The 27,962-nt window shown below is 41.9% G+C and overlaps 2 protein-coding genes across 4 annotated transcripts in view; both read left to right on the forward strand.

Annotated features, from left to right (window-relative positions):
* PROM1 (prominin 1) overlaps nucleotides 1-27,962 on the forward strand; it is a 254,938-nt gene that overhangs the window by 80,226 nt on the left and 146,750 nt on the right. The gene's annotated exons all lie outside the window — the stretch shown is intronic.
* The window catches only part of TAPT1 (transmembrane anterior posterior transformation 1), a 66,215-nt gene that overhangs the window by 35,441 nt on the left and 2,812 nt on the right, over nucleotides 1-27,962 (forward strand). For 2 of the 3 annotated variants that reach the window (XM_081925627.1, XM_081925625.1), the window contains exons 4-14: nucleotides 1,962-1,985; nucleotides 6,970-7,132; nucleotides 15,588-15,723; nucleotides 16,732-16,829; nucleotides 16,992-17,061; nucleotides 19,147-19,227; nucleotides 20,899-21,008; nucleotides 22,503-22,562; nucleotides 24,481-24,549; nucleotides 26,194-26,270; nucleotides 27,143-27,303. In XM_081925627.1, coding sequence (XP_081781753.1) covers nucleotides 1,962-1,985; nucleotides 6,970-7,132; nucleotides 15,588-15,723; nucleotides 16,732-16,829; nucleotides 16,992-17,061; nucleotides 19,147-19,227; nucleotides 20,899-21,008; nucleotides 22,503-22,562; nucleotides 24,481-24,549; nucleotides 26,194-26,270; nucleotides 27,143-27,303 — 1,049 coding nt within the window. The remainder of the gene's footprint in view (nucleotides 1-1,961; nucleotides 1,986-6,969; nucleotides 7,133-15,587; nucleotides 15,724-16,731; nucleotides 16,830-16,991; nucleotides 17,062-19,146; nucleotides 19,228-20,898; nucleotides 21,009-22,502; nucleotides 22,563-24,480; nucleotides 24,550-26,193; nucleotides 26,271-27,142; nucleotides 27,304-27,962) is intronic. The other variant, XM_081925626.1, reaches the window with a different exon arrangement.

Genomic DNA, 27,962 nt, shown 5'->3' on the forward strand with positions numbered 1-27,962 from the left:
TACATGAGGGAAAATAAAGTTTTCAATCACCTTCCCTCTTTTCCATGATGGTCAACGTACCTAGTGTAGCAACATTACAACCTTCTTTCTCTCTCTTTCTCTTTTATTTCTTGTAAATCAGACCGAAGGGAAGAGCACTTTCACTTCCTTTATAGGATGGAATATGATGTCACATGGGACTCCTTCATGGTGAGTATCTATCCTGATTTTTCTTCTAAATTATCAGCTAAAATGATTTCTCCCCATAAATTGTAAACTTGTATGTCATGTTGTTAAAAAGCCAACATCACATTATTAACACCACAGTTCTGTTCATAAATTTTGCTGGATTGTATCCAACTATTTCCTGACCAAAGCAGACCCAGGGACAAATTAGAGAAAACCAAATGCTACCTACCTGTTGCAGTATCATTTATTTTGAAAATTATTTAGGAAGGTAATGAAATGAATTGTTAAGTTGGAGTACATTTTCACATTAAATCTAAAATGAGATTGTCCGGTCAATTTTAAGAGACGCCATGCAATTTTGCCTAAAAATCTTAATAGTCGAATTTCCATGAATAGGAGCTGTCAAATGAATTGTTATCCTAGGCTTGTAAATGGCCACTAGTCAAGTTAACCGTGGCAAGTGAAAAATCAATTTAAATCAAATTTTAGATTCTTTTTTTTCTTTCACATGAGCCACAAACAATTGCAGGAAGGAGGACTAATAGCATTTTTGTGTGTGAGTAGTAAACTTTGTGAATGCTATGGGTTTGTTTCAAAATATTCTGTATTAGCTACTTTTGAAAGATAAATATCACTGTGCAAGTGGAACTCTCCTCACTTAATAGGGCTTTTTTACCCTCTTTTCCCTGCTACAGTCCCCTTTGTCCATGAAAAGCCACTCATGAGGGTTTTGCCCCCCTGAGACCAGTACTGGATTTGACAAAGGGGGCTGCTGTAGAAGGAGGAAGCCCTCAGTAATTGAAGGACCATCTTGCCCGCAATTCACACAAGAGCACCTCTGTATTCAAGACATAGTTCAGATATAAGCCGTATCTAAAGCAGTTTTAAATTAAAAAATGATGTGCGGGGCGTATCAAGTGTTCTTCATACTGTAGTCCTTGCTTTACTGCATAATAAAGTCTCAGCTTGGCTTAATAACTGTTAACAACCAGGATAATAAGGTGGGATCAGGATTATCTAGGTGTTTAAACAGGAATTAGGGATGCGGGTGGCGCTGTGGGTTAAACCGCAGAGCCTAGGACCCGCCGAGCAGAAGGTCGGCGGTTCGAATCCCCGCGACGGGGTGAGCTCCCGTTGCTCGGTCCCTGCTCCTGCCAACCTAGCAGTTCGAAAGCACGTCAAAGTGCAAGTAGATAAATAGGTAACGCTCCGGCGGGAAGGTAAACGGCGTTTCCGTGCGCTGCTCTGGTTCGCCATGCTGGCTTAGTCATGCTGGCCACCAGAAAGCTGTACGCCGGCTCCCTCGGCCAATAAAGCGAGATGAGCGCCGCAACCCCAAAGTCGGTCACGACTGGACCTAATGGTCAGGGGTCCCTTTACCTTTAAACAGGAATTAAGACAGAGTTCCCTGGTTTGGAGGAAGGAGGGAAGTCTGGCTTAATCTAAAACAGGGATGAAATGCCAAAACTGGTATGAAAAGAAGGGTTTGTGGGTTGGAGCATTCATTTCTGGATTTTATGAAAGAAAGCTTATCTTCAACAGTGCCGAGTACCCTGCCCAGATGTGACTTTTACTTTCTCCCCCCCCCCCTCATACTCTGTCACGTACACAAACATAAAGTCAGTAATGTGCATGCTAAGATACAGAGATGAATGAAAACAATAGATACTAATATCTCTCATGAAAAGTACCTCACCCATTCAATTTTAAGATAAATTTCTTTAGGGAAAGTGTTTTGAAATCTTATTAATCGTCCTGCCACTTCTGATTTCGCCTTGTTTGTTTTGAGACAGCTCTCATCGAGGCCTAAGGATGAGGTTGGTGTTGATTTTTTTTCTTCTTAGCATGCTGTTGTGCTATCTGTGCGCATGTAGTTTTTGCTGTTGATCAAGCTACAAGCAAACACATTACGGAAGTTTAGCTTCTTCTAAAAGTTTAGCTTCTTTTAAATAATGCTTCTTACACAAAATGCATGCTTCGAAGTAGCTTGGCTCTCTTGAGTGATGCCTGCGTTTCCAAACGGGTCTCATTCACATACTACATTTTTTGGAGTGCTCTTAAAAACTTAGGTTATAACTGAAAACAGTGGCCTGGATTCCATTAAGCCAGCGCAAGGGTGCAGGTGCAGTGGGGCTTCTCTGCTTCCCTCTTGCGCTTCCCCAAATGTGCTCCTGGAGAGTAAGGAGAATCCTAAGAAGAGATGAGGGGAAGGAGGGTGTGTTTTTTTAGCATAAATGAAGGAACAATTGGAAGAGTGTAACGTGAAATTCCACCCAAATTGTGAATCGTCTGGGTAATGGGAAGCCAGTATGGTGCCCTACAAATATTATTGGACTACAACTCCCATTGGGACGCGGGTGGCGCTGTGGGTTAAACCACAGAGCCTAGGGCTTGCTGATCAGAAGGTCGGCGGTTCAAATCCCCGCGACGGGGTGAGCTCCTGTTGCTTGGTCCCTGCTCCTGCCAACCTAGCAGTTTGAAAGCACATCAAAGTGCAAGTAGATAAATAGGTACCGCTCCGGCAGGAAGGTAAGCGGCGTTTCTGTGCACTGCTCTGGTTCGCCAGAAGCGGCTTAGTCCTGCTAGCCACATGACCCGGAAGCTGTACGCCGGCTCCCTCGGCCAATAAAGCAAGATGAGCACCGCAACTCCAGAGTCAGCCACAACTGGACCTAATGGTCAGGGGTCCCTTTTCCTTTACAACTCCCGTTGCCTCGTGGCAGAATGTTGCTTGATCAGGGATGATGGGAATTGTAGTGCAGTAACATCTGAAGGGCTACTCCTGATCCAGCTATTATACTTTGAGCACTGCTAAGTGAGGCATCCTTTGTGTGTACAGTATTTACTGACACATAAAAACGAAGCAGGAAACACTTCTGTTGACCCCAAATACGTTCAGCGGAAGGCATGTTTCAGAAGTAGTTTTAGGAGGTGCAGTATTGCAGAATTTTGAGAACAACTCTTCATAGGATAATTGTTTGACATTGGATAATTCAGTGGTTCAAAAAGGGTATGGCAGGAGAGGATGGCAAGTGTGGCAGGAAGATTCAAGGACAATCAAATAAACATTTAAACATTTCTGTGTGATATGGATAAACAACAGAAGCAGTATCGACTCCTCTCTTCAAGAGCATTGGCTGTTCTATGACTTATTCTTGTGAACAAGGATTTTCTTCTGACAAATATGAAAGTTCAGAAAAGAGAAAGGCTTCTTTGTGTGCATGAGGGAGATGAGAGTTTGTCATAAATCAGACATAATATAAATGAGATTATTCGGCAAAAACAAGCTCACACCTCTTATTGAGTTTGCATACATATTTAAGAGGCGCGTTTATATTTTGGAAATGATTCCTGTTCTTATGTAGCTGCATAAGAACATAAGCTGCATAAGAAGATCTGGAGCAGTATTATAAAATCGAGTACTGCTAGGAGTTGTTTCTTACTGTTTTTCAATGTATTTTTATCAATAAAAAATTCAATGTGGTGCAATCAAATTTTTATTCTGAAAGTGTGGCCCTGAAAAAAGCTTGAGAACCACTGGGCTTATCCCATGAAGTATGATCATGAAGATTTTCAGTACAGTGGTACCTTGGTTTGCAAGTGCGTTGGATTACAACCATTTTGGATTACAGCTATGTCAAACCCAGAAGTGCATGTCCCTTTTTGGGGATTACAACCCATTTGGGCGGGGGGGGGGAGGCCCCATTGGCAAAAGTGCGCCTTGGGTTACAATCTGTTTTGTTTTATAACCAGACCGCCGGAATGGATTATGGTTGCAAACCAAGGTACTACTGTACAGGCATAGGGTAAAAGGTAAAGGTACCCCTGCCCGTACGGGCCAGTCTTGACAGACTCTGGGGTTGTGCGCCCATCTCACTCAAGAGGCCAGGGGCCAGCGCTGTCCGGAGACACTTCCGGGTCACGTGGCCAGCGTGACAAAGCTGCATCTGGCGAGCCAGAGCTGCACACGGAAACGCCGTTTACCTTCCCGCTGGTAAGCGGTCCCTATTTATCTACTTGCACCCAGGGGTGCTTTCGAACTGCTAGGTTGGCAGGCGCTGGGACCGAGCTGCGGGAGCGCACCCCGCCGCAGGGATTCGAACCGCCGACCTTTCGATCGGCAAGTCCTAGGCGCTGAGGCTTTAACCCACAGCGCCACCTGCGTCCCTACAGGCATAGGGTATGCTCGTGTTAATCTTGTTTTTTGGTCATCGTTGCCTATGTAGGTGTTTTTCTTAACCAGCAGATGGAGTCAGTACTTTGATTATGTGAAACAGGTTCAGAATTTACAGTGCATAATAAAGGTAGCTCTTAACTGCGATCTGTCTGGAATGCTATCTTTACTCTTTGGCAAATTCTGATATACATTACAAAGCTTCTTTGATATGTACCAATTTGACAAACATCAGACAGTTTTTTTAAAGTGTTGTGCTCAGGTAGAAAAGACCTTGCAGATTTTTTGGAAATGGCTCATGTTTGTCTAGGGACAATTTGAGCTGAATATCCATTGGTCACTCTCCTTTGCATGTGCTAATTGCTGTTAATCAGTAACCAGGTAGGTGGGACTTTTGTTAATTTTTGGAGATTTGTGGTAGAGGTTGGAGCCCACCTAAATGTCATAGTAGCAACTTTGTGTGTGAGAGAACACAATCTACCCTAATCACACAGAGACGAATGGAGGGCTTAAAATGAAAAAGACATCAGGAAGGGTGTGGCAGACTCCTTCTTTGCAAGTAATTTTGCCTTAGCTGTGTTAACTTCCAATATTGGAGCTCAGCTGAGAATAAGTGCACTTGGGGAGAGTAATTGTGGCAAAGTAAGATGGAGAAAGAATTTTGCTCCCCTTTTGGTTGAAGGAAGGAAGGGTTTAGTACAGTTAAAATCAGACTAACCACTCACCCTTGTCTAGGTGATTGGGGCTATACTATGTTGTGTCTAGTTTAACTCTTAGAAGAGCTTGACTTTTTGTTATGCTTGTAACCTGAAAATGCTCTGGAGAAAATAGGAAGCCAGGGTGAACCTGGGAGCACTGGTATAGTTACCCACTGTCATTCAGAACACTAACAAAAACTTCTAAATTGTCAAGAAAAGGTCCTGAAGCTTGAAAACATTTTCTGTAATTTATTTGAGTTTGGACTGAAACAAGAGGTTCTGAGGTTATGAGGTTCTGAGATTATAGCAATTCTTGTGTGCTACAGGCTAATCTTGCTTTGGAGTAATCTTGAGCATTTAGAGAAAAAATAATTAATCACAATTTTATGCCTCTGAATATTTTGTAAAATTACTATTTCAGTAAATCTTGGCTTTACAAAACATTTTTTTACCAATATGTAACCAGAGTCAGATTTCAGGGTTTAATTATTCTTCATCAAAATGTATTCACACATCTTCTGAGTTAATGCTGACAGTACAATATACTTTTGATAGATTGTGTAGCTGCCCTGTTAACAGGATGATCCATTTTCTTCTATAGTTCAGGCAATTTAAAGCACACGATGGCCACATTCAGACAATTGTACCTCAAGTTCGATGAAGCGAGATATGAATTGTCATTTTGCCTGTGCATATATCCCCCTTTCCAGCATGCCTGATTGCAATGTAAGATGCTCTCAAGTAATGAAACATATGTTTGCTGTTAAACCAAGTGAACTTCATTTTCCATTTCAGCCAAACCTTGTTCCATCTTCAAAGCAATCTTGAATCTTCACTCATGGTTTTGTAGTTGGTTTAAAATTCTGGCTTGTTACTTAATCGGTAACCACAGTCCCTCTGTTGAAGCCACATGGTTTTCCTCAAGAGTTCAACTTTTACAGTTTCCCAAAAGAAATGGAGCAAGAAGTTTTAAAAATTAGGAAACCACAAACCAACTCACATTAATTTAATTTGGTTTAAATTAGGAGACAAACAGGAAAATGTGCAGATTTTTTTTTTTAAAAGTCTGCATTCATGTTTCTCCTTAATAAAACAATTAATTTCCAAAGCTTTTTGCCTACAAATGTCCCTACATTTCTTTGAGCTTTCCAAACACAAAGCCATAAAAATGCCACAAACAAATTTCTGTTAAGTGTCTGTTTGCTGATTGCATTTCCATCTCATGAAATAAACCTGCATTTTTGTTTTAAAATCCAGAATAAATTACTGTTAGGAACAGACAGGAGTTGGAGTGAGCAGAGCAGACAGGTAGAGAGAAGGATCCAGGGGAATTGGGCAGTGGTTTGTGGGATTCTGTGCCACCTGTAAAGTAACCTAATCTAAAGTAATCTAAGGTTAGATTAAAGGTTGCAAGGTGGGGTTGCCATTGAAGACAGTTTTGATAGTTCATCCAGTACAGAATTTAGCGGTTGCTCATGGGGGCAAGAGAGTTTGGGCAGATTACACCAAGTCTGGCCTAGCTTCACTGGTTTGCCAATTAGTTAATTTAATTAATAGTAATACTAATAGACTATTCTGGGTTACTTCTTGGAATGCTGATCTTTTTGAACTCAAAAAGGAGGTATTCTGCTTTCAGCAAAACAGGTTGCCTGCTCTCCTCTTGCAAATTACTTTCAGTATCGTTTTTAAGTCCTGAGTGACCCTCACCAAGGAGTTAGGTGTGAATCATTAGTTTTAGATTGACTGGGGGCAAAACCAGCAGCAATTTAAGCATTTGTTGTTAAAATAGAAAATATACCATTCAGTACAAATGCTTTGCATTTAATGGCTCTTGTGCTTTTTATGTACTTTTGAAAAACATATTTAATATGAGGCTATTGTTTACAATTGTTACAATTTGTTTTGTGTACTGTACTTTCTATATTTCAGTGATAGACGCTTGCTGCAGCCTGCTCAGGTGTGTGATATTTTCAAAGGAGTTATAATGCTAATCTGCTACTTCATGATGCACTATGTTGACTATTCCATGATGTACCACCTGATCAGAGGACAGTCTGTCATTAAACTCTACATCATCTATAATATGCTTGAGGTAAGCAAATGGCCATCAGAACTGTCAAAACATCCTTCCTGAATATTCCAGATGGAACAATTTCAAAGTTAGTAAAATAATTATGGTAATTCTGTAATATATTTTCTGCTCTGCTATGGGACAAATGATAAGCATTTCTTCAACAATGATAAGCAATAAGTCGTATTGTAGATGCCATAGTTTCTTTAGTATTTGTAAGCAGCTAAATTTGTAATGGGTTTCAAAAGAGCAACTCTCACAAAAGTGTGGTGTATATTTAACACAGTAATAGATATAGTCCCAACCAATTTTAGGAGTTTATAAAAAATGGTAGGTATCTCAAGAATTGCTTCGCATGTGTCTCAAAAGCTGGACATGTTTGAAGAAACTTAGACTTTGTTTTCTATGAATAGTAGACCTACATGTGAAAAAGCAAAGTCCCTCGACTTTGAAAACAACTGATTTGCCATTAATAGCGCCATCCAAGAATTCTTGAAGGGAGGAAGGGATAGAAATAAAATAATTAAAGCAAGCAGAAGAATAGTCTAGCAATTAAGGAGGCAACTACATGTGCATAAGTGGGTTTTTTAAAAATCGTTTTCAGCTCTGCTATTATTTATCTTTTGAAATATTTCAAAATATTTCAGAAGCATCACCAAATACAGTTTTATCCCAGAGCAATCCCCTTTCATGTGAATGGAAATACTCCTGTTTGTGCAAAGCAGACCCTTAGATCCAGGACTTTGGGTTTGATCCTGAGATGTGTCTGGAGAAAAAGGTTGGCAAAATGTGACTTTCCTGCTCCATTTCTCCCCAGCAGCTATAGACTGTAGTCTCTGTGGAATGGTGTGGGCTGAGGGACTAGGAAGATTTTAGAAAATTAGGCAGGTGCACCTTCTGCCGTGCTGGTCTTTTCCTTAGAATAATGGAATAGAGATGAAAGAGAGCATTCTCTGATGAAAGAGAGTCCACCACATTCCGAGGCACTGTAGGGTTGCCATATCTTGAAGAACAAAAAAGAGGACAGCCCAAGATGCTGCCAGCCCGAGGAGGCCCGTGGGGCTGCTGATGCTCTAGTGCAGTGTTTCCCAACCTTGTGCCTCCAGCTGTTTTTGAACTACAACCCCCATCATCCCTGACTAGCAAGACCAGTGGCAAGGGATGATGGGAATTGTAGTCCAAAAACAGCTGGAGGCACAAGGTTGGGAAACACTGCTCTAGTGCACCTCTTTCCCTGGCATGGGCTGGCAGCAGCTGCACAATGCAGAGCAGCCCAAGCGGAGGCAGGATCCCAGCACCTACCTGATCTTCGCTGTGATAGCTTCACTCTGCTGTGGTGCTTCCACTTCTGGGACACAGTGCCCTTCTGAGCATGCACGCGCGCCCCCCCAAAAAACCAACCCCCCATTTATTTATTTTTTTAAAAAACCAAACCCAGACATTTCCTTTAAAACATAAAATCCACCCGCATGGGCATGTTGGCCCCCCAAAAGAGGACATGTCCAGGTTTTCCTGGATGTATGGCAACTCTAGAGGTAGTCAGCTGTTACCATCAGAAAGTTCTTCCTGATATTTATTCGGAATCTCTTTTCTTGCAACTTGAAGTCATTGGTTCAGGTCCTAACCTTTGCAGCTTTCTGTTTGAAGATGGCTATCGTATCTTCTCTCAGTGTCCTCTTCTCCAGGCTAAACATTAAGACCCTGGATCATCTTGCTCACGCTCCTCTCCACATGTTCCGGCTTGTCAATATCCTCCTTAAATTGTGGCACCCAGACACAGTACTCCAGGTGTGGTCTGACCAAAGCAGAATAGAGTGGTACTATTACTTTCCTTGATCTGGACACTATACTTCTTTTGATGCAGCCTAGAATAGCATTAGCCTTTTTGCTTCTGCATCACACTGTTGATTCATTTAAGCTTGTGGTCTACTAAGACCCCTAGATCGTTTTCACATATGCTACTGTCAAGCCAGGTGTCCTCATCTTAAATTTGTGCAGCGGATTATTCCTTCCTAGTGTAGAACCTTACATTTGGCCCTATTGAAATTCATATTGGCCCAGTTCTCCAATACGTTTAGTATGAGAGAGGGACAAAAACTTCTCCCTGTCTACTTTCTCTACATCATGCATGATATTATGCATCTCTATCACATCTCCATTTACTTGGCTTATTTCTAAACTAAAAAGTCCCTTGTAGGAGAGTTGCTCCAACCCCTTGATTCTTCGGTTACCTTCTTGAGATGTGGCAACACAGTATTCCAAGTCTTGCCATAGATTCTTGCGACAGCATTATGATACTGGCATTTTCATTTTTGATCCCTTTCTTCATGATCCCAAATAATGATCCCTTTCAGCCAGTTAGAAGAGATATTTTTGAAGCTCATCTCAATCCCTTTTGTTCTCACCACCCAAAACAATTTGGTATCATCAGCAAACATGGCTACCTCACTGCTCATTCCAACACTAAATCATTAATGGGCTATTTAAAAAGCACAGGTCCAAGTTCCAATTCTTGGGGGAACTCCAGTTTCTACATCCCTCCATTGGGAGAACTGAGCATTTTCCTCCACCCTTTGCCTTCTATTTCTTAACCAGTTACTAATAATCCACAGGTGAACCTCTCTTCTATGACTGCTAAGCTTACTCAGGAATTTTTGGTTAGGTACTTTGTGCAATTTGATTGTCAAAAAGCTTTTGACAATGTTAACAGGATCAATACTATATGCATGTTGACACTCTGAAAGGTTAATCAGACATGACTTACCCTTTGCCGAAGCCATGCCAGCATTTGCTTTGCATGTAGATGGTCCCAGATACAATTTGACATCTCCAGGTAGTGCTGGGAAAGACTCCTCTCTGAAATCCTGGAGAGTTTCTGCCAGTCACTTGGCTCCCATTTCACTCCACTTCTCTAACCAGCAAGAGCAACAGATGATGGTTGCCTGGCTTAGGTTTATATCTGAACTGGAGCTCGTGATTTATTTTTCTTCAAACTGCATACCCTCCAACATTCCTCCAATGAAAATAGAAATGTCCCCTCCAGCATTTCTCCAATGAAAATAGGGACATTCTAAGGAAAAGTGGGACATTCTGGGATCAAATCAGAAACCGGGATGGCTTTTATAAATTCAGGACTGTCCCTGCAAGGTAGGGACACTTGGAGGCTCTGAAACTGTCATGTTTAGCAATGGTTAGTTCATCGCTTACCAATCATGGTTTCTTTGGGTGAAACTACAGTAATTGGGATAGATGTGACACTATGCTGTAGATCATGGTTTGTTGCTTCCACTGATGAGGGAAGGAGCAAAGTGGGAGCAATCTCCACATTCATGGTAAACCATTAACTGTCACTTACCAAGAGGTGCTGGGACGCGGGTGGTGCTGTGGGTTAAATCACAGAGCCTAGGACTTGCTGATCAGAAGGTCGGCAGTTTGAATCCCCGTGATGGAGTGAGCTCCTGTTGCTTGGTCCCAGCTCCTGCCCACCTAGCAGTTCAAAAGCACTTCAAAGTGCAAGGAGATAAATAGGTACCGCTCCAGCGGGAAGTTAAACGGTGTTTCCGTGTGCTGCTCTGGTCTGCCAGAAGCGGCTTAGTATGCTGGCCACATGACTCCCTCGGCCAATAAAGCGAGATGAGCACCGCAACCCCAGAGTTGGTCACGACTGGACCTAATGGTCAGGGGTCCCTTTACCTTCACCAAGAGGTGCACACTGGGCCGATTATGTATTTGTTATGTTTGCCCCATAAATAGAAATGTGCGGCTTCATTCTTCCATTCACGCAAACTGAACACCCAAAGATTCCCCCCTCAAAAAAACCACTTCTTTTAAAAAAACAAAACATTTTTTGAGTGAGCTCTTTCCAGATCTTTCCAGTAATGTAGGCATTTGCTGAATGCCCACAAATGACATTTTGTTTTTGTTTTTAGATTCATGTCTCCCGGCTCCTGCTCCTTTATGAACTCCCAATGTACATAATGCTAGTGACATAGCCCCATCATGGAATTCTTCTGGAGTGTGGAGCCGGAATGTAGGGTTTAGGTAAGTCCAGTTTAAAGAGAGGGGTGGTATTGTGTGGCATCTAAGCATTTAGAGTCCTATTAAAATTAAAAATTTTAGAGACTATTTTTAAAAAACCACACAATATACTTTAGGGCTATTATACTAAATTTTTTTTTTCCCAAAAAAAGAGAAAGAACGAGCTGGAAGAGGTTGAACTTCCTTTGTCGTTTAGAAAACAAATTACTTTTGTTGAGAGTTTCATTGAACCAACTTAAACCATAGGCAATACCCATAGAGTATAGAGGGGAGGATAATACTTAAAATATGCTTTTGTGTGCAGAAAGGCACACTTAAAAATATATGAAACTGGAAGGCCTTGAATAATTTACTGTTTGTACATAACGTACAAAATTTGTACCTGAGGGACATTTCTCACTGGACCGAACTGTTCTTTCATTATGTCACTTCTGTATTTTCCAGTTGTGGTAAGAATTCACATCTATACAACCTTGTTCATTACCAAGGTGAGGAACAACCATCTTTTGAATAAACCACAGAACCAAGGAGACTAATTTGAGTCCAGCAACCAGGAAGCCCCCAACGTTCATTATAGCTATTGCAACAGGACAGAGCTCACTCAATTCAACATGCCAGTTGACTTGAGAAGGTCTGTCCCGAGGCACTTCAGAACAAAGGCTTATATAGTGGTTCAAACACAGCAAACAAGAGTCATAAAACATCTTCATGTACATCAGGAAAGGTTACAGGTCATGATAAGCAAAACACGCATGGCTCCATACTGGTACGTTCAGCCCCACAATCACCTTGGAGTAGTGAGGCCATTTGACCATTTTTGGTCTTGGATGTCTAGCATTACCCTAGCAACCTAACCATCAGTGGGAGGGAGGAGCATCATAAAATCATGGGTCTCAGATAGCTTCATGGAGAGCTGGTTAACACTCTGCTGTTAAAATATCTTGCCATTTTTACCACTCTCATGGGTAGATAAGGAGAGATGGAATGCAACGTAGGAAGGAGAAACTCACAAATGCAGAACACAAAAAAAATCAAGCCTAATATACAGTGGTACCTCAGGTTAAGTACTTAATTCATTCTGGAGGTCCGTTCTTAACCTGAAACTGTTCTTAACCTGAAGCACCACTTTAGCTAATGGGGCCTCCTGCTGCCGCCGCGCCACCGAGGCACGATTTCTGTTCTCATCCTGCAGCAAAGTTCTTAACCCGAGGTCATATTTCTGGGTTAGCGGAGTCTGTAACCTGAAGCGTACACAACCTGAAGCGTATGTAACCCGAGGTACCACTGTATTCTAAAAGGTTAAATGCAATTAAAGTGAAACATTGAAACATTATTAAAATAATAAAAATATACACCTGGGTTCACTAATTCTTATATCACAGTTCAAAAGCAAAAGTTGGTTTTTTTACTATTTTTTGTAACTTTAAGCCAGGATAATATTCTGTCCAGCCCAAATAGTGCTTGAACATTGGTGAGAGAACTCACAGTTGTATAAAGCACAGTGGATCCGTCCTTCAGTTTGAGGTGCCAGTTCATTTAACCAGGGTCTCCATTTGATCCCTGCATGGTTCAAAGCCTACTTGCAACCCTGTGGATTTTTGTACCTGGATCTAGAGAGGATGGTTCACACTTTTTGCAGTAGGGAAGCTCTTTGTTCGCATTTGATGATGTATGCCTTAACTCTGCACCTTGTGCATACTCGAAACATGGGAGCCCCTTCATCAGGTGGGGCTTGCAGCTAGCTGAAGTGACAAAGAACCCTAGAATTGCTAATTAGAAATGTTAAAAAATCAGAATTGGACCTTAAAATAATTAAAGGTTAATGTGAAATATGAACTCATAGATTTTAGTGAGTCTACTCTGAGTATGATGTAGGTGGATATCACCCATTATATTTGCCTTCTAGATTTTGATCATTTAGGAAATGTTCATGCTTAATGAATATTTCTCACATCAGTGAGGGTGTAGAAGATCAGCAAGGAGCCAAACAAACTCATGTGCACACACACATCAAACAAAATTGAAAGGATTATTATTATTGTTGTTGTTGTTGTTGTTGTTGTTGTTGTTGTTATCCGCCCATCTGGCTGGGCTTCCCCAGCCACTCTGGGCGGCTTCCAACCAAATATTAAAATACAGTCATACATCAAACATTAAAAGCTTCCCTAAACCGTGGGAGGGCGTTTCACAGGGCAGGTGCCACTACCAAGAAGGCCCTCTGCCTGGTTCCCTGTAATTTGGCTTCTCGCAGGGAGGGAACCGCCAGAAGGCCCTCAGAGCTGGACCTCAGTGTCCAGGTAGAACGATGGGGTGGAGATGCTCCTTCAGATATACTGGGCCGAGGCCATTTAGGGCTTTAAAGGTCAGCACCAATACTTTGTATTGTGCTTGGAAACGTACTGGGAGCCAATGTAGGTCTTTCAAGACCAGTGTTATGTGGTCTCGGTGGCCACTCCCAGTCACCAGTCTAGCTGCCGCATTCTGGATTAGTTGTAGTTTCCGGGTCACCTTCAAAGGTAGCCCCACATAGAGTGCATTGCAGTAGTCCAAGCGGGAAATAACCAGAGCATGCACTATTCTGGCAAGGCAGTCTGCGGGCAGATAGAGTCTCAGCTTGCGTACCAGATGAAGCTGGTAAACAGCTGCCTTGGACACAGAATTGACCTGTACCTCCATGGACAGCTGTGAGTGCAAAATGACTTCCAGGCTGCGTACCTGGTCCTTCAGGGGCACAGTTACCCCATTCAGAACCAGGGAGTCCTCCACATCCGCCCACCTACTGTCCCCCAAAAACAGTACTTCTGTCTTGTCAGGATTCAACCTCAATCTGTTAGCCGCCATCCATCCTCCAACCGCCTCCAGACACTCACACAGGACCTTCACCGCCTTCACCGGTTCTGATTTAAAAGAGAGGTAGAGCTGGGTATCATCTGCATATTGATGGACACCCAGCCCAAACCCCCTGATGATCTCTGCCAGCGGCTGCATATAGATGTTGAAAAGCATGGTAGTGGTGCTCTTGGCATTTTCTTCCCGAAAGAGCTCTTAAAACTGCGTCCCAGTGGTCCTGTTAAGCTCCTGCCACCAGAAAGCTGTTGAAATCGTGTGATGAGTGTCTGATGGCTGGAAACTGCTGAGTCAGGCCAGGCTGGTCCGTCTTGGGAAAGACTCTGTTGCAAAAGCACTGCAGGTACAAACAAGCAGGCAAATCGTACAGCGCCAGGCTGAATTCTGACAGGCCAGGCCCATGGCACAGTGTCTCTGCTTTCTATCTAGGAAGATGATCCAAATTTTTTCTCCTTCTCCTGCTTGGGATGGGTGTGGGCAGTGCAGAGTCCTACACGTCTTTCTTTCCTTCCCATCCATCTGCTGCCTCTTGTTCATCTTCCCCCAGGCCCCATTTTGCATTTCAGGGCTCACTCCAGATTTCTTTCTTAGGGTGCCTCATTTTCTCCCCCTCACAGCTCTCGGGGTTCTTTGGCATCTTCTTTTTTCTTGAGAGTATTTCCCCAGAGGAAAAAACAAAACCCTGCTGCTTCTGTTGCAGCAACTGCACCGTATCAGCCCTCTGACCAGACATTCATAGTTCCATTTCCACAGCTGCAGTTACATGACATTCCAGCAGTTTTGCTACTTCCCTATAGGGGGAACTTATATGTGCAGTCAGTTTATATTATCAATATATGGCATTTTCTGCTCCACGATTTGGTTCTTCAGGTTGAATTTAAAAACATTAATTGGAGGGCGCACAAATACTTCTGCATCCTTTTAATGATGTGGCTTCAAACAGCATTCCGTGGAACTCTAGTTTCTTAGAACAGTGTTTCCCAACCTTTGGTCTCCAGCTGTATTCAGACTACAATTCCCATCATCCCTGACCATTGATCTTGCTAGCTAGGGATCATGGGAGTTGTAGTCCAAAAACAGCTGGAGATCCAAGGTTGGGAAACACTGTCTTAGAAGACTATCAGGGACTTCTCAGGGGGAAAAATCATCCCTGAATGACATTTATTGACCATTACCAATTGTTCCCTGCAATGTAGAACCCCAAAGGTTCTGGGTTGCACTGTTTTGTTCACACAGGTTAATGGTGGAGTCTGATAGTCTGGCCAATGCTCCACATAAGGTGACTTTGTGCTTGAAGCAGAATTGTAAAACTTCTATAACACACAGGCATTCCATGACCTGTCAGCCGCAAGGATACTTTGCAGATGTTGAGGGAAAAGCTACTTGGAAGTAGAAACTTTGAAAACAAAAATTGTACCTAACTTTGTTTTGAATATCCTATTTGTATTTCGTGTTGGACACTGACATGTTGAGAGTATGCAGTAATTAATGGAAAAATAAACTCTGTTACCTTTGTTTAAGAGGAACATAGCTGACAAAATTAAACTATCTTGGTTTATACTTCCTTGGTGTATTTTCTCTTTCTTTCTAGGTAGCTGATCGTTTGTTTTCATCTTTTGGTCAAGATATTTTGGATGCTCTTTACTGGACAGCTACAGAACCAAAGGAGAGAAAAAGGGCACACATAGGTGTGATTCCCCATTTTTTCATGGCGGTGCTGTACGTCTGTATCCTTTTGTGTCAGAATTGCAGTTCATTTTCATCTCTATGAATGCTAAAATAGTATTTAAAATGCATGGATTTGAGGACCATTACGTTTTATCTACAAACCTATTCAAAGTTTTGTGAGATTGTGTCAGAATCTTCATCTTAATTAATGTAAGAATTAGAACTGGATTTTTAAAGAAAGTAAATTGAAAACCTTCTATTGGGCAAGAATTAACTAAGGAGAACTCCTCAGTCCAGCCATGCAGGACTTGTACTTAAGCTGTCCACCTATCACAAACTATAGCCAAGAACAAACCTTGTTGATATCCTGCCTTGTCCACATTGCATGTTTTTCCTGCTAACCTTGCTTTTAATTCTTGCCCCTGGCCTGTCTTGCATTAACTCTTAGCTAAACCATGGCTAAACCAAGGAGTCAGCGTGCAGGTGCTGGGAGGGAAAATGGCAGCTACTTATTTCCTTCCCTGGTCCTGCTGCTGCTATGCTACCTAGAGCTGAGCCATGGTTGTGTTTATTGTTACACCTAAACCCAGAGTTGTATTTTGTCTGGAGAAGAAGAACAACAGTGGTTCACTACATTACGAAATGGATAATAAATATTAGTAGGGCATGCACACCCACGTCTCTCAGGGATAGTGGTAGCAAACCAGTACGAACCTTCTCTTGGAATGCTTAAAATCATGCAATGGACATGGTTGATATAACTGCATGTTTATCAGCAAGCTACTCCATAGTATAGCACAGGCATAGGCAAACTCGGCCCTCCAGATGTTTTGGAACTACAACTCCCATCATCCTTAGCTAACAGGACCAGTGGTCAGGGATGATGGGAATTGTAGTACCAAAAGATCTGGAGGGCTGAGTTTGTCTATGCCTGGTATAGCACAATGATATTTAAAAGTCTGCTTTGATTAATGGGGGGGAGGGGGTATCTTAAAACTTAGCATAATATATATTGCAATTTAATATTTTCTTCTAAAAAGCATTTACCTTAACATATATGACTACAGTCTTGCATGCTATCCTGATAATGGTCCAAGCAACGACACTCAATGTAGCCTTCAACTCGCACAACAAGTCGCTACTTACTATCATGATGTCTAACAATGTAAGTGTTTTATAGATATATTTGCCTCACTGGCTTTGGCAACTGTGATGTGTGACAGTACTTCTGTTAAATGATTTATATGTTCTCAGTCAACATATTTTGTAGAAAATGTTTTTTTTAAAAAAATGGAAGTATAAGAGTGTTACTTTCTTTAAATTGCAGTTTGTTGAAATTAAAGGAAGCGTTTTCAAGAAGTTTGAAAAGAATAATCTGTTTCAGATGTCAAACAGTGGTATGTACATATATGTGAGCTGCTAACTCAGGAGTATGTGCTTCTAATACATTATATATCATGTAGCATGTGTGAAATCAGTGGTGGTGGTATTTCATAAAATCCTGCGTGATCGTAATTTGTGGTGTTCCTCTTCAAGTATGGCAAGGGCTTGTTCACCACCCCGATCTGGGTTGGAAAATGTTTTTCTCTTGAACAGCAGTACTGAAAATAAAACCATGGGTGAGTTATGAAGTGGTGTACAAATCCTGTTTTGAGGTTTCACTATTTTTAATCAGGCTAATAAAGATGGAACCAGACTAAGTTAGTTGTAATCAAGTCCCACAGAGCAGAATAACGAAGTTACAGTAGTCATGATGACTATTGTTTCATACTGACTTTCATGAAACCGACTCATGAGTAACATTCTTTGGCTCCCACCCTAATGAAGTAGCAGTTCTTTTATAGATATGTATTTATTTTGGTCTGGTTCACATATAAAATTAAGCCAAACCGTAGCCTAATGCAAATGTATGGGCTCCTGGGGAAGAGGCTGTGTCTGCTCCTGTGCTGACCGAAGCCATAGTTTGGTTTAGCATGTCATCCTAACCAGACTCGTGCTTTAACTCTGTCCAGACAAGTCCTACATTGTGACCAAGGTTTGTTCACCTTGCTTGGTTTTGAGATGAAATCCAGTCTTCGGTCCATGTACCCCACTGCTGTCTTGCTTTGCTTCTAATTCTGTGCAGTGCAGGCACATCACTTGCATGAATTCAATTAAACTCACTTGGCTCTGGCGGCCACCTTCCTTTGCAATGGGGAGAGAGAAAGTAAGGGAAGGCAGTTAAGAGACACGGGGAGGGCCTCAGTGAGGGACACCCCCCCCCCTTGCTAGCAGCCCAGTAAACTTTGACTATATTCAGTGTTGCTTATATGCTTTGCCTCTGGAGCAGAACCCCCATGTGTGATGCAGCTACACTATATTCAGATTTTATTGTGTGTTAAATTCATGTAAAGGTAAAGGGACCCCTGACCATTAGGTCCAGTCGTGGCCGACTCTGGGGTTGCAGCACTCATCTCACTTAATTGGCCGAGGGAACTGGCGTACAGCTTCCGGGTCATGTAGCCAGCATGAATAAGCCACTTCTGGAGAACCAGAGCAGTGCATGGAAACGCGGTTTACCTTCCCGCCGGAGCGGTACCTATTTATCTACTTGCACTTTGATGTGCTTTCGAACTACAGTGGTACCTCAGGTTACATACGCTTCAGGTTACAGACTCCACTAACCCAGAAATAGTACCTCAGGTTAAGAACTTTGCTTCAGGCTGAGAACAGAAATCGTGCTCCAGTGGCACGGCAGCAGCAGGAGGCCCCATTAGCTAAAGTGGTGCTTCAGGTTAAGAACAGTTTCAGGTTAAGAACAGACCTCCGGAACGAATTAAGTACGTAACCAGAGGTACCACTGTACTAGGTTGGCAGGAGCAGGGACCGAGCAACGGTGATCGGCAGATCCTAGGCTCTGTGTTTTAACCCACCGCGCCACCCGCATCCATAGCACTATTAAAAATACCGAAAATCTTATGTCACTCTCAACATGTTTCAAACACTTAAGTTCATTCCTGCCTCCTTAAACTAGAGGCCTGTGCCGAAGACCCATTGAATGCTGTGGGACTCACTTTCTGAGTAAATATGCATAGGACTGTGCTGTGTGATTAGCAATGATTTTTCATTCATTTTTTTCAGATGTTACATATAGCAGTAATTATTAAATCAAGCCAACTTATGATCCAGTATTGCAGAGCATCACTTTTGCTGTGTCGGATGTATGCCTTTCCCTGAGGAAGAATACAGTTGTTTATTATTCCAGCTGTGCATAGAACAAATGAACAATAAAGGCAACTTATTTCCCATGTTCAGATTGTTAGGTTGGATTTGATGAATCCATACATCAGTTGTGAACTTGTTCCATGCTCTTGCATAGAGTGCAGCTTTTTATAAGTAATAGTAATCCACTACTAAATTTAGCCTCTGTATAAGAACTCTTCTGTAGAATGGTGATGCAAATTGCTATTTTTGTAGCCTTAAAAGTTTATTATTCTTTTTAGATATAAAGGAGAGATTCACCAACTATGTGCTGTTACTGATAGTTTGTCTAAGAAACATGGAACAGTTTTCATGGAATCCAGGTAAAGTCTATTTCCAGACAAGAAATATAGAATAAAAATTTGGAGACATTTTTGTTGTATTGACTGCCAGCAGCATAAACATAATTTGGCTGTACCTATTTTAATGCAAAAGTGGTTGACTTGATTAATTCTTCAGTATGTTATCTGTGTCTTGTCACTGGAGCTTATTATCGTGTGTGTATGCTATATTAATGATTTATCCAAGTGCTTTAATTCAGGTTAAAACATAATGCATAATGCTCTTGGTAACAGAGCAGGAGAGGAGCAAAGTGCTGCAATTTCCTCTCTGTGCATGAGCACAGTGGCGTAGCGTGGGGGGTGCAGGGGGGCCGGCCGCACCGGGCGCAACATCTGGGGGTTAGGGTTAGGGGGCGCAAATCCACGAGTTAGGGGGCGCAAATTACTTGCCTTGCCCCGGGTGCTGACAACCCATGCTACGCCACTGCACAAGCACACTTGTTCTTTCACAGTGAGCTATGAACACTATAGTGTTATGTTCTAACGAGACTGTAGAGGGTTTTTCTGTGGACTGACATTTTCTACTTTTTCAACAAAATAGACTCCCTATTCATACAAAAAGTTAGCACTCCAGAGCTCATTCTTCTGTATATACCCTGTCATGCCTAAGAAGGAACGGCATTTGCTGGCCATCTGCAGGGACCTTATATTCTATAACTAATAATAATAAATTTTTATTTGTACCCCGCCCTCCCTGGCTGGAGCTGGGCTCAGAGCTAACATCATATAAATAATACAATATGCATAAAAACAAACAATCAGTGGATTAAAATGCATCCCAAAATTAATTCAAATAAATTAAAATTAAAGTTTAAACTGGACAGATGACAATTCTCAGGTTAAAACTGAAAGCTGTTAATACTCGCCAGGTCTTTCAGAAGAAAGAAAAATGCTTCTACTGCTACTCTCTGGGTGGCTGTTAATATAGGCCTAACTCATTCCTCCACCAGCTTCTCCTGGATGATATCCTGACACATTCTGTTAGAAGGTTATCTGCAGGTATTTTTTTAAGAGAGCCTCACTGAAAAGATTTGCAGAGCAAAAGCACATGTCTCAATTCACAATGCATCATCGACTCCTTTCTCTCCCTGTGGCTGCCTTTGATCACAAAGCCCTCCCAGAGAGCACTGGAAGCTTAGGCCCTGTTATTTTGGCACAGGAGTATTCATGTTTTCACTAAGATAAAGTGTTTTTGGCTATCCCCATGTTCATTAAATTCTGTAGGACCCTGTTGAGAGAAGAAGAAGAAACATCTTACTTGGTGAACACCTGTTATTCTCATAGATTCTAGCTATCCAGATCATAATTTAGGCCTTCTGATACTAGGAAGTGGGACCTACCCCCTGTCATGAATGACACTCTTATAAATGAGAAGAGCAGAAATTAATCACATGAGAATTTCTTAATTTGTATGCGCAACACATTCTTCAGAAGAGTTACAATGGTGTGGATTATTGCCAAGTGTGTAATATTGTAGCTTGTGTGGTGCAAAAACATCTGCAATTATTACCTTGGCATTTCCTGAGATTTCAAACACGTAGACATTTACAGGTTCAGGTTCTGACTGTTGGGCCAAACAGTATGTACTCACCTTTTTCTGTCATTGCTTTTTGTGACACATTTGTACACCTGACATTCACCCTGTCTTTACAGATCATCTTTGGGTATTATTTCCAGATGTCTGTATGGTGATTGCATCAGAAATTGCAGTAGATATTGTAAAACATGCTTTTATAACAAAATTCAATGACATCACAGCTGATGTAAGTATATTGTCGAACCACTGTACATTCAAATTTGAAATTGGGTGTGATGCGGTCTTAGCATGGATGCAGTATCTGTATGAAGAAGGCTCATGTAGGGCTCAATAAACGCCTCTTTTCTATTCAGGGTGGTAAATCAAGAATTGTGAGGAGGTGCAAAAAGGAGCCCTCCATATTGGTTAAGTAGGCGTTAAAATGGCAAATACGGTTCACTTGTAAGCAACTGTAAAATGATGCAAATTTCATAGATGTGCTACCAGTATCATAATGTCATTACACTTTGTTACTTGGAGTGCTGCATTGCCGCACCTCAAAATGGTTGTTGAAGGTCTGTAAAAGGTGCTGAAAAGAGCAAAGGGAAAAAATGATCATGAGACTGGAGTAACTTCCCTGTGAAAAAGAGTTCCAATGTCTGGAGCTTTTTAGTGCGGAAGGAATTTGAGCTCAGTTTAGATCTGATACACAAAACAAGTTCCTGGGCTTTAGAATTCTTTAATTCAAAGTGTATATCTTCTGCACCTAGCTCTACTTGGTTGATCTTGGGGTTTTAGTAAAAAAAGAACAAACCCAAAACTACAAGATGAAGTGGTGTTTTCTGCTAATGCCACAGGCCTTGTCCATCTCATATTAGCCATTAAAATTGTGTTTTAGTTTCAAGGACATTATAAAGAATAAGAATAGAGGCAAATATTATCCCTTCATTGCATTTGTGTGCGCATACGTGCATTTAGGAAGCGAGGTCAGATTTAGGCAGGGTGGCTGGATTTGCAAAGTAGCAGCAGTATAGTGTGGAAGCACATTTAATAAATGCACTTAATAAGTTATATTGTGCCAAAGGCAGTTATACATGGCCTACTTTTGTAAAATGAGTGCAGAAATGATGCAGTGAAAAATGGAAATGATAGCTCTAGCCTACTAGATTTATTCTGGTACCCAGACCTGTGAGGTTTCATATTAACACATAGATTTTATTAATAAATAATACTGATACTACGAAGTACCTGATTTCACACACACCCCATTTGAAGCGAATGGCCGTTGCAGTTGCTGAATCAGAATTAGACTTAGTAGCCTGAAAGTAGACATATACCTTTTCTTTTTTTAAAAAAAAAAAAAGCTTTTTCATCTAGTGTCCAGGTAGATGTTCAGCTTTTCACCCACTTGTCGAGTTTTAATGTTCTTTAGAATAATATAAAAAAAAAAGAGTTGCACCTTATTCCACCTATATTCTGCATATGGGTTGAGCAGAACCCTGTGTAGATAAGAATATCCACACAGCACTGGACTGATCCAACAGAATCTGCTTTTTCCTATCCCATATCATAGGAATCCAGTTGTTAAGCTTACTCGTCAATGATAAATGAGTATCTGAGAAACAGTACGGCAATGCTAAGTGTGCTAATCCTAAATTTACTTTTAATAATTACAGTACTGATTTTATTGCTGGTATTTACTTTGATCAGAATGAAAGGACTTGTGTTGCTCTGTTTTCAGGTCTACAGTGAATACAGAGCCAGTCTTGCATTTGACCTTGTTAGCAGTCGACAGAAAAATGTAAGTAGCAGAATGAAAAATGCCTGTTCCTTACACTAAAGGACGCACCTGGTTTTAATCCAGAAAATGGAATCCATCAGTTAATCAGAAACTGTGTTGGTCTCTAAGTGTTTGAAAAAGCTTACTTCACTCTTTGCACAGGGAATTAAAATGATGTGCACAAGTTTAATGTGAGTCACTTGTTTTATATTAGTTTTTCTTTTTTGCCATTCTATTTTAAAATATTGTTATTCACAATCTTCAGCTTTCAAACTAAATAGGATGCTAGTACCTAACTATGCTGTGTTCCCTTCTCTATGTGAAGCTGAGCAAACTTCACAAACACATCAGCAGAGCATGTTCACATGTTCAGATGTAGCAGTGTCGTTTGTTCAGCTCAAGGGCAGGTGAGAAGCAGGAGAGGCTGGATGAGAACATGAATGTGAGTCAGGGCTGGAGATCAAAGGGATGTGTATAGTTCACTGAAGAATGGAGCAAATATGTGAGAAGTGAGGTAAAGGTAAAAGGGCCCCTGACCATTAGGTCCAGTCGTGACCAACTCTGGGGTTGTAGCGCTTATCTCGCTTTATTGGCCGAGGGAGCCGACGTACAACAGCTTCTGGGTCATGTGGCCAGCATGACTAAGCTGCTTCTGGCAAACCAGAGCAGCACACGGAAACGCCGTTTACCTTCCCGCCGGAGCGGTGCCTATTTATCTACTTGCACTTTGATGTGCTTTCGAACTGCTAGGTTGGCAGGAGCAGGGATCGAGCAACGGGAGCTCATGCCATCGCAGGGATTCGAACCGCTGACCTTCTGATCGGCAAGTCCTAGGCTCTGTGGTTTAACCCGCAGCGCCACCCGCGTCCCGCATGTGAGACGTGAAGTTGGTGATAATTGAAAACAGAAAGTGCAGTGTCGAAGAAGCAAGCAGAAAAAGCCTGGTGAATGGCTGAATGGTTTGGAGGCTGCAGAAGCAGCAGAAACTGGATGTGGGGAGGTTGAGCTGTCTGCACTGTTGAATGTGATGATCAAACAGTAAGAATTTCACTGAAGAGAGAGCAGTTGTTGGTGAAGACGGGCTCAAGAGGAGGTAAGGAAGAGAGGATGGAGGGCAAGTCAGCATAAAAGTTGAAATTGCTAAGGACCAAGTTCGAAGTTTTGTCAGAGAGGAAGAAAGGCAGACCCGGCCTCAGCCTGTTATGAAGATTGAGTCATGGAATAGGGTGCTAAAGAAGTGTAATGCAGAGATGCAAAGGGAGAAGAATTCAACACAATTAATTTCAAAGGTAGAGAAAAAGTGGGGTAGGGAAGTGGGCAATGGGTGGGACTGGCAAAATCTGGAAGGAGGGCAGTCATCTGGCCCCCACAATCCTTCAGGACACGATTTGTGGGAGAATGAGATACCTGTGAGGGAACGAGCAGCAACAGTCGCATTGTTCAAGTGTTGAAGCTGGGTTTCAGTGTTGGAAAGTAGATGGAAGAGCTGTGATGGGGAGTGGGGAAGAGATAAATAGATGAGGTAGCTACCCTAGTTTTAAAGGCAGCATCTGTAACTGCATGGTGATGGCTGTCACATTTCATATTTTCCTTAATGTTTATGTCATTCAAGTCTTTCCTTTAGATAACGCAGCCGTAGTATGCCATTAAATGTCTTTGTAATCTGCTGATACAATGTGTGATGGCTTGATCCTTCTTTATAGGTCAGTGAATTTAAACTGCATTAATTTTAATTGGATTCACACACACACAAATATATTTGCCGTTTTATGAGGCAAGTTTCACCAGTTTAAAATGGGATTTTGTTCTTTTTTTAAATGGATGCTTCAGGGAAGGTTGATGCCATCCAAAATGTGTAGCCAGTCCCAGTGGAACTTGCTCTGTTATTTTTGTTTTCTACACTTAATTTAAAAACTCGGGTTCAATTCTTTTCTCCTAGGCATACACAGATTACAGTGACTCCGTTTCCAGGAGAATGGGCTTTATTCCTCTCCCATTGGCTGTTCTAGTAAGTCATGTATTTCTTGTCATATTGCAAACTCCCATGGTAAGTGGTGAAAATTTTACCAAGGGATGAAATATATTCCTAAACCCTTGATTTGCTATTTTTGAAGAGGGGTATTATGTGATGTAGCCAGAGAATATAGTTTCCTCAAGTACTGTGAGGTTAAAGCTTGGCTGAAAATGGTATATATTCTTATGTACCTAGCTTTTAAAATTAAAATGTCTCTTTGGACTTTACTGTGAGAGCTTGGGTTTTGGTGATACAGACTTCCAAGTTGAAAACGTAATAAACGAAACCTAAAATGATCCTGCAAAAATGTCCGAAAGGGGAAAAAATATTCTCTATAAAAAGCAACCAGCAGAAAGCCCCAGTAGCAGAGAGAGAGAGAGAGAGCAAAATTAACAAATGCCTGGGAGAATAAACGGCTTGTAGCTTTGTACTGGAAAGAAGATGATGTTGGTGGCAGGCAAACTTTCTTGAGGAGAGTGCTCCACAAATGGAGGTCCACTTGTTACCAGCCTCCACATCTTTGCTGAAGGGAACACTCAGAGGAAGGCCTTTAATAACAAGGAGTCTACTGCTGGAAAAGTGTTCTATAACGTATTAGAGTCCCAAGCCATGTAAGGCTTCATAGGTCTAAACCAGCGCTTAAAATTTGCTCCAGAAATTTATTGGAAGCCAGTACATATGTTCAATAACTAAGTTATGCACCACCTGTAGTTTCCAGCCAATCTTCAAAGGCAGCCTCAGGTGCCACACATTGCAGCAATCTAACCTTGAATTTGCCAGAGCAGAGGCAAACTTGGCCCTTCAGCTGTTTTGGGACTACAACTCCCATCATCCCTAGCTAACAGGGGTGATGGGAGTTGTAGTCTCAAAACATCTGGAGGGCCGAGTTTGCCTATGCCTGGACTAGATGCAAGATTATCCACACCCACATTGCTGGACCACCAGCCAAAGCTGGTAGGAGGCACTCTGAGCTGCTTGGACGGTATTGGGGCCAGGGGTATCCCTCAAGCTACAAACCTGGTCCTTCAAGGGAAGCATAGTCCCATTCCGGACTGGTTTATGTCAGAGGAGCCATTTACCAACAGTATATTTGTCTTGTCTGGACTGAGCTTCCAATTATTGGCCCTCATCCAGTCCATTACCTTTGTCAGTACTGGTTCACCACATCAGCTGCCACAACTGCTTGTGATGAAAGGAATAAATAGAGCTGTGTGATCAACATATTGATGGCAACACATTCCCAAATCCTGCAGAGCCCCACCTTGATGACCTTATGGGTCTGAGCAACACTCCCCTTTCACCTGTTGGAATTGGCTAAGTAGAACTGGAACCACTACCAAGCAGTACTGCCACCACTACCTTGGACAGCTGAATGAAAAGACAATATGAAAGGGGAGGAGAGATCCCACAGCCAGCTTTGAAGAGTAGTTAAGATAATGTCACGCTACTGAAATTATTACTCCCATGTGTTTCAAAAGACGCAAGGTTTCTTAAAAAGGATGATGTGTAGAAAGGTAGAAAATATCTGAAATTCTTTTACATAGTTATTAGAACTATTTTCATTTTTTAATGCCCAGATTTGTTATCGTTCTTTTATTTAAAAAATGCTTAACTGTGTTAACTCATTTCTTCCTCTAGCTCATCAGAGTTGTTACAAGTTCAGTAAAAGTTCAAGGAGTCTTGGCTTATGCTTGTGTTGTTCTCTTCTACTGTGGGTAAGTACAGATCAAACAATTTGTAAAAATGTTTCATTTAGGAGACTTTAATTGGAAGAATTGATGTAAGCAGTATACAGTAGCACCCTGGCTTGCGTTACCCTTGGGTAACATAAACTTCAGGTCGCGAAAGCGGCAAACCCGGAAGTGTTTTGCTGCATGCGCAGAAGTGCACTACCGCATCGTGCGCATGCGCAGAAGCAGTCCCTCTGGTTGCAGAAACCTCGGAGCTCCAGAACAGATCCTGTCCGCAACCGGAGGTATCACTGTAGTTGGATAAAGTCACTTTTGACAGACAGAAGTGAGCCATGGGAAAGTGTTCTTTATGTATTAGATAATAATGTAAAGCACTTGATTATGTACTTGCACCTTCTTTATAGCAACCCATACTACACACACCTATGGATCTGAATGACAAGTTATGTGGTCCAGGGACCCTAATTGTCAGAATGCTTCTGCTCCTGACTCATTTTGGTTTGCTTCCTTGGCATCTCTTTAGCAGTGGTGGGGGGTCATGACAAATGCAAGCAACTAGATGGCTTTGCCATACTTCACAAGCATAAAATGCTTTTCTTTATATATAATAATGTGCAGCCCCCATTGCAGGATTTGTAGTGCTACATCAGAATCCTGTATTTGCATGAAGTCAGGATGGGGTAGGAGAGCAAAACGAAAGCAGGTTGCACAATAGCAGCGGTCGTGGCATGGGAATGAGAAGGTAGAAACACTCAGAAGGGGAAAGTGGTGGCTTAAAAGAATGGCAGAAATTTGAATCAGGCAGGGATGGAGGAGACTGAAAGGGAAGAAGTGGTGATTCTGACATATCCACTTCCTGTTTTTGGAATCACTTCATACATACTTGTTGCTTGCAGGTTGATATCACTCAAAGTACTTAATAGCATTGTGCTCTTGGGAAAGTCATGCCAGTACGTCAAAGAAGCAAACATGGAAGAGAAGTTGTTCAACCCGCCTCCTGCTAGCACCCCAGGCAAACCACTAGGCAAATCACAAAGCAAGTACAAGCCCACTCAAGGTGAGCGGAACCTTTTACTTCTGGACTTCTGTCATATCTCTCGTCTACTGTGCAGCCTCGCTTTGTCCTTGGAAGCACCAACTAAAGTGTTAGGAAACCGCAGGGGTCCATGTAACTCAGAGTATTGCTTCCAGTATTGACCCAACAAAAGGCATCTTCATGTTTTTGATCACTTAAAAATATCTGGCAGTTTGGGGAAAATGCCAAATATTCACTGTTCTGAATTAGAACAGACCTGAATTTTTAATTTCTCCAGGAAGAATTTGGCAGGAGAATTCTGGGAACGTAAGAGGCCTTATTGTGGGGTCAGGGCAAAGTTAACGAAGCTGGCTGGTTTCAACAAATCATTGTTAAAATTAACCACCGCTTGGGGTTCACAATTAAGGTTGAATTGAAATCTAAAGCAAAACCTCTGAACTTCTTGCAGCCATTCTTGCAGAGAGGAGAGGAGAAAGCTGAGTATGTGAGCCCACAGGAAGTTAAGGTCTTTTCCATTTCTAGATTTTTTTTCAAAGCACAGCATTTGGTTTTTGTTTTATCCTAGTCTTACAAGGGGCTCCCAGCATTTTTTCAGTTAAGCCGCGTACTAGGTCTACACTCCATTAGTTTCAGTAATGTTAAAACATCATGCACTCCTGGTCCACTCCTCATGCCCTACG

The sequence above is a fragment of the Podarcis melisellensis genome (assembly GCF_964234715.1).
Source record: "Podarcis melisellensis genome assembly, chromosome: 9".
In the NCBI taxonomy this organism is placed as follows: Eukaryota; Metazoa; Chordata; class Lepidosauria; order Squamata; family Lacertidae; genus Podarcis; species Podarcis melisellensis.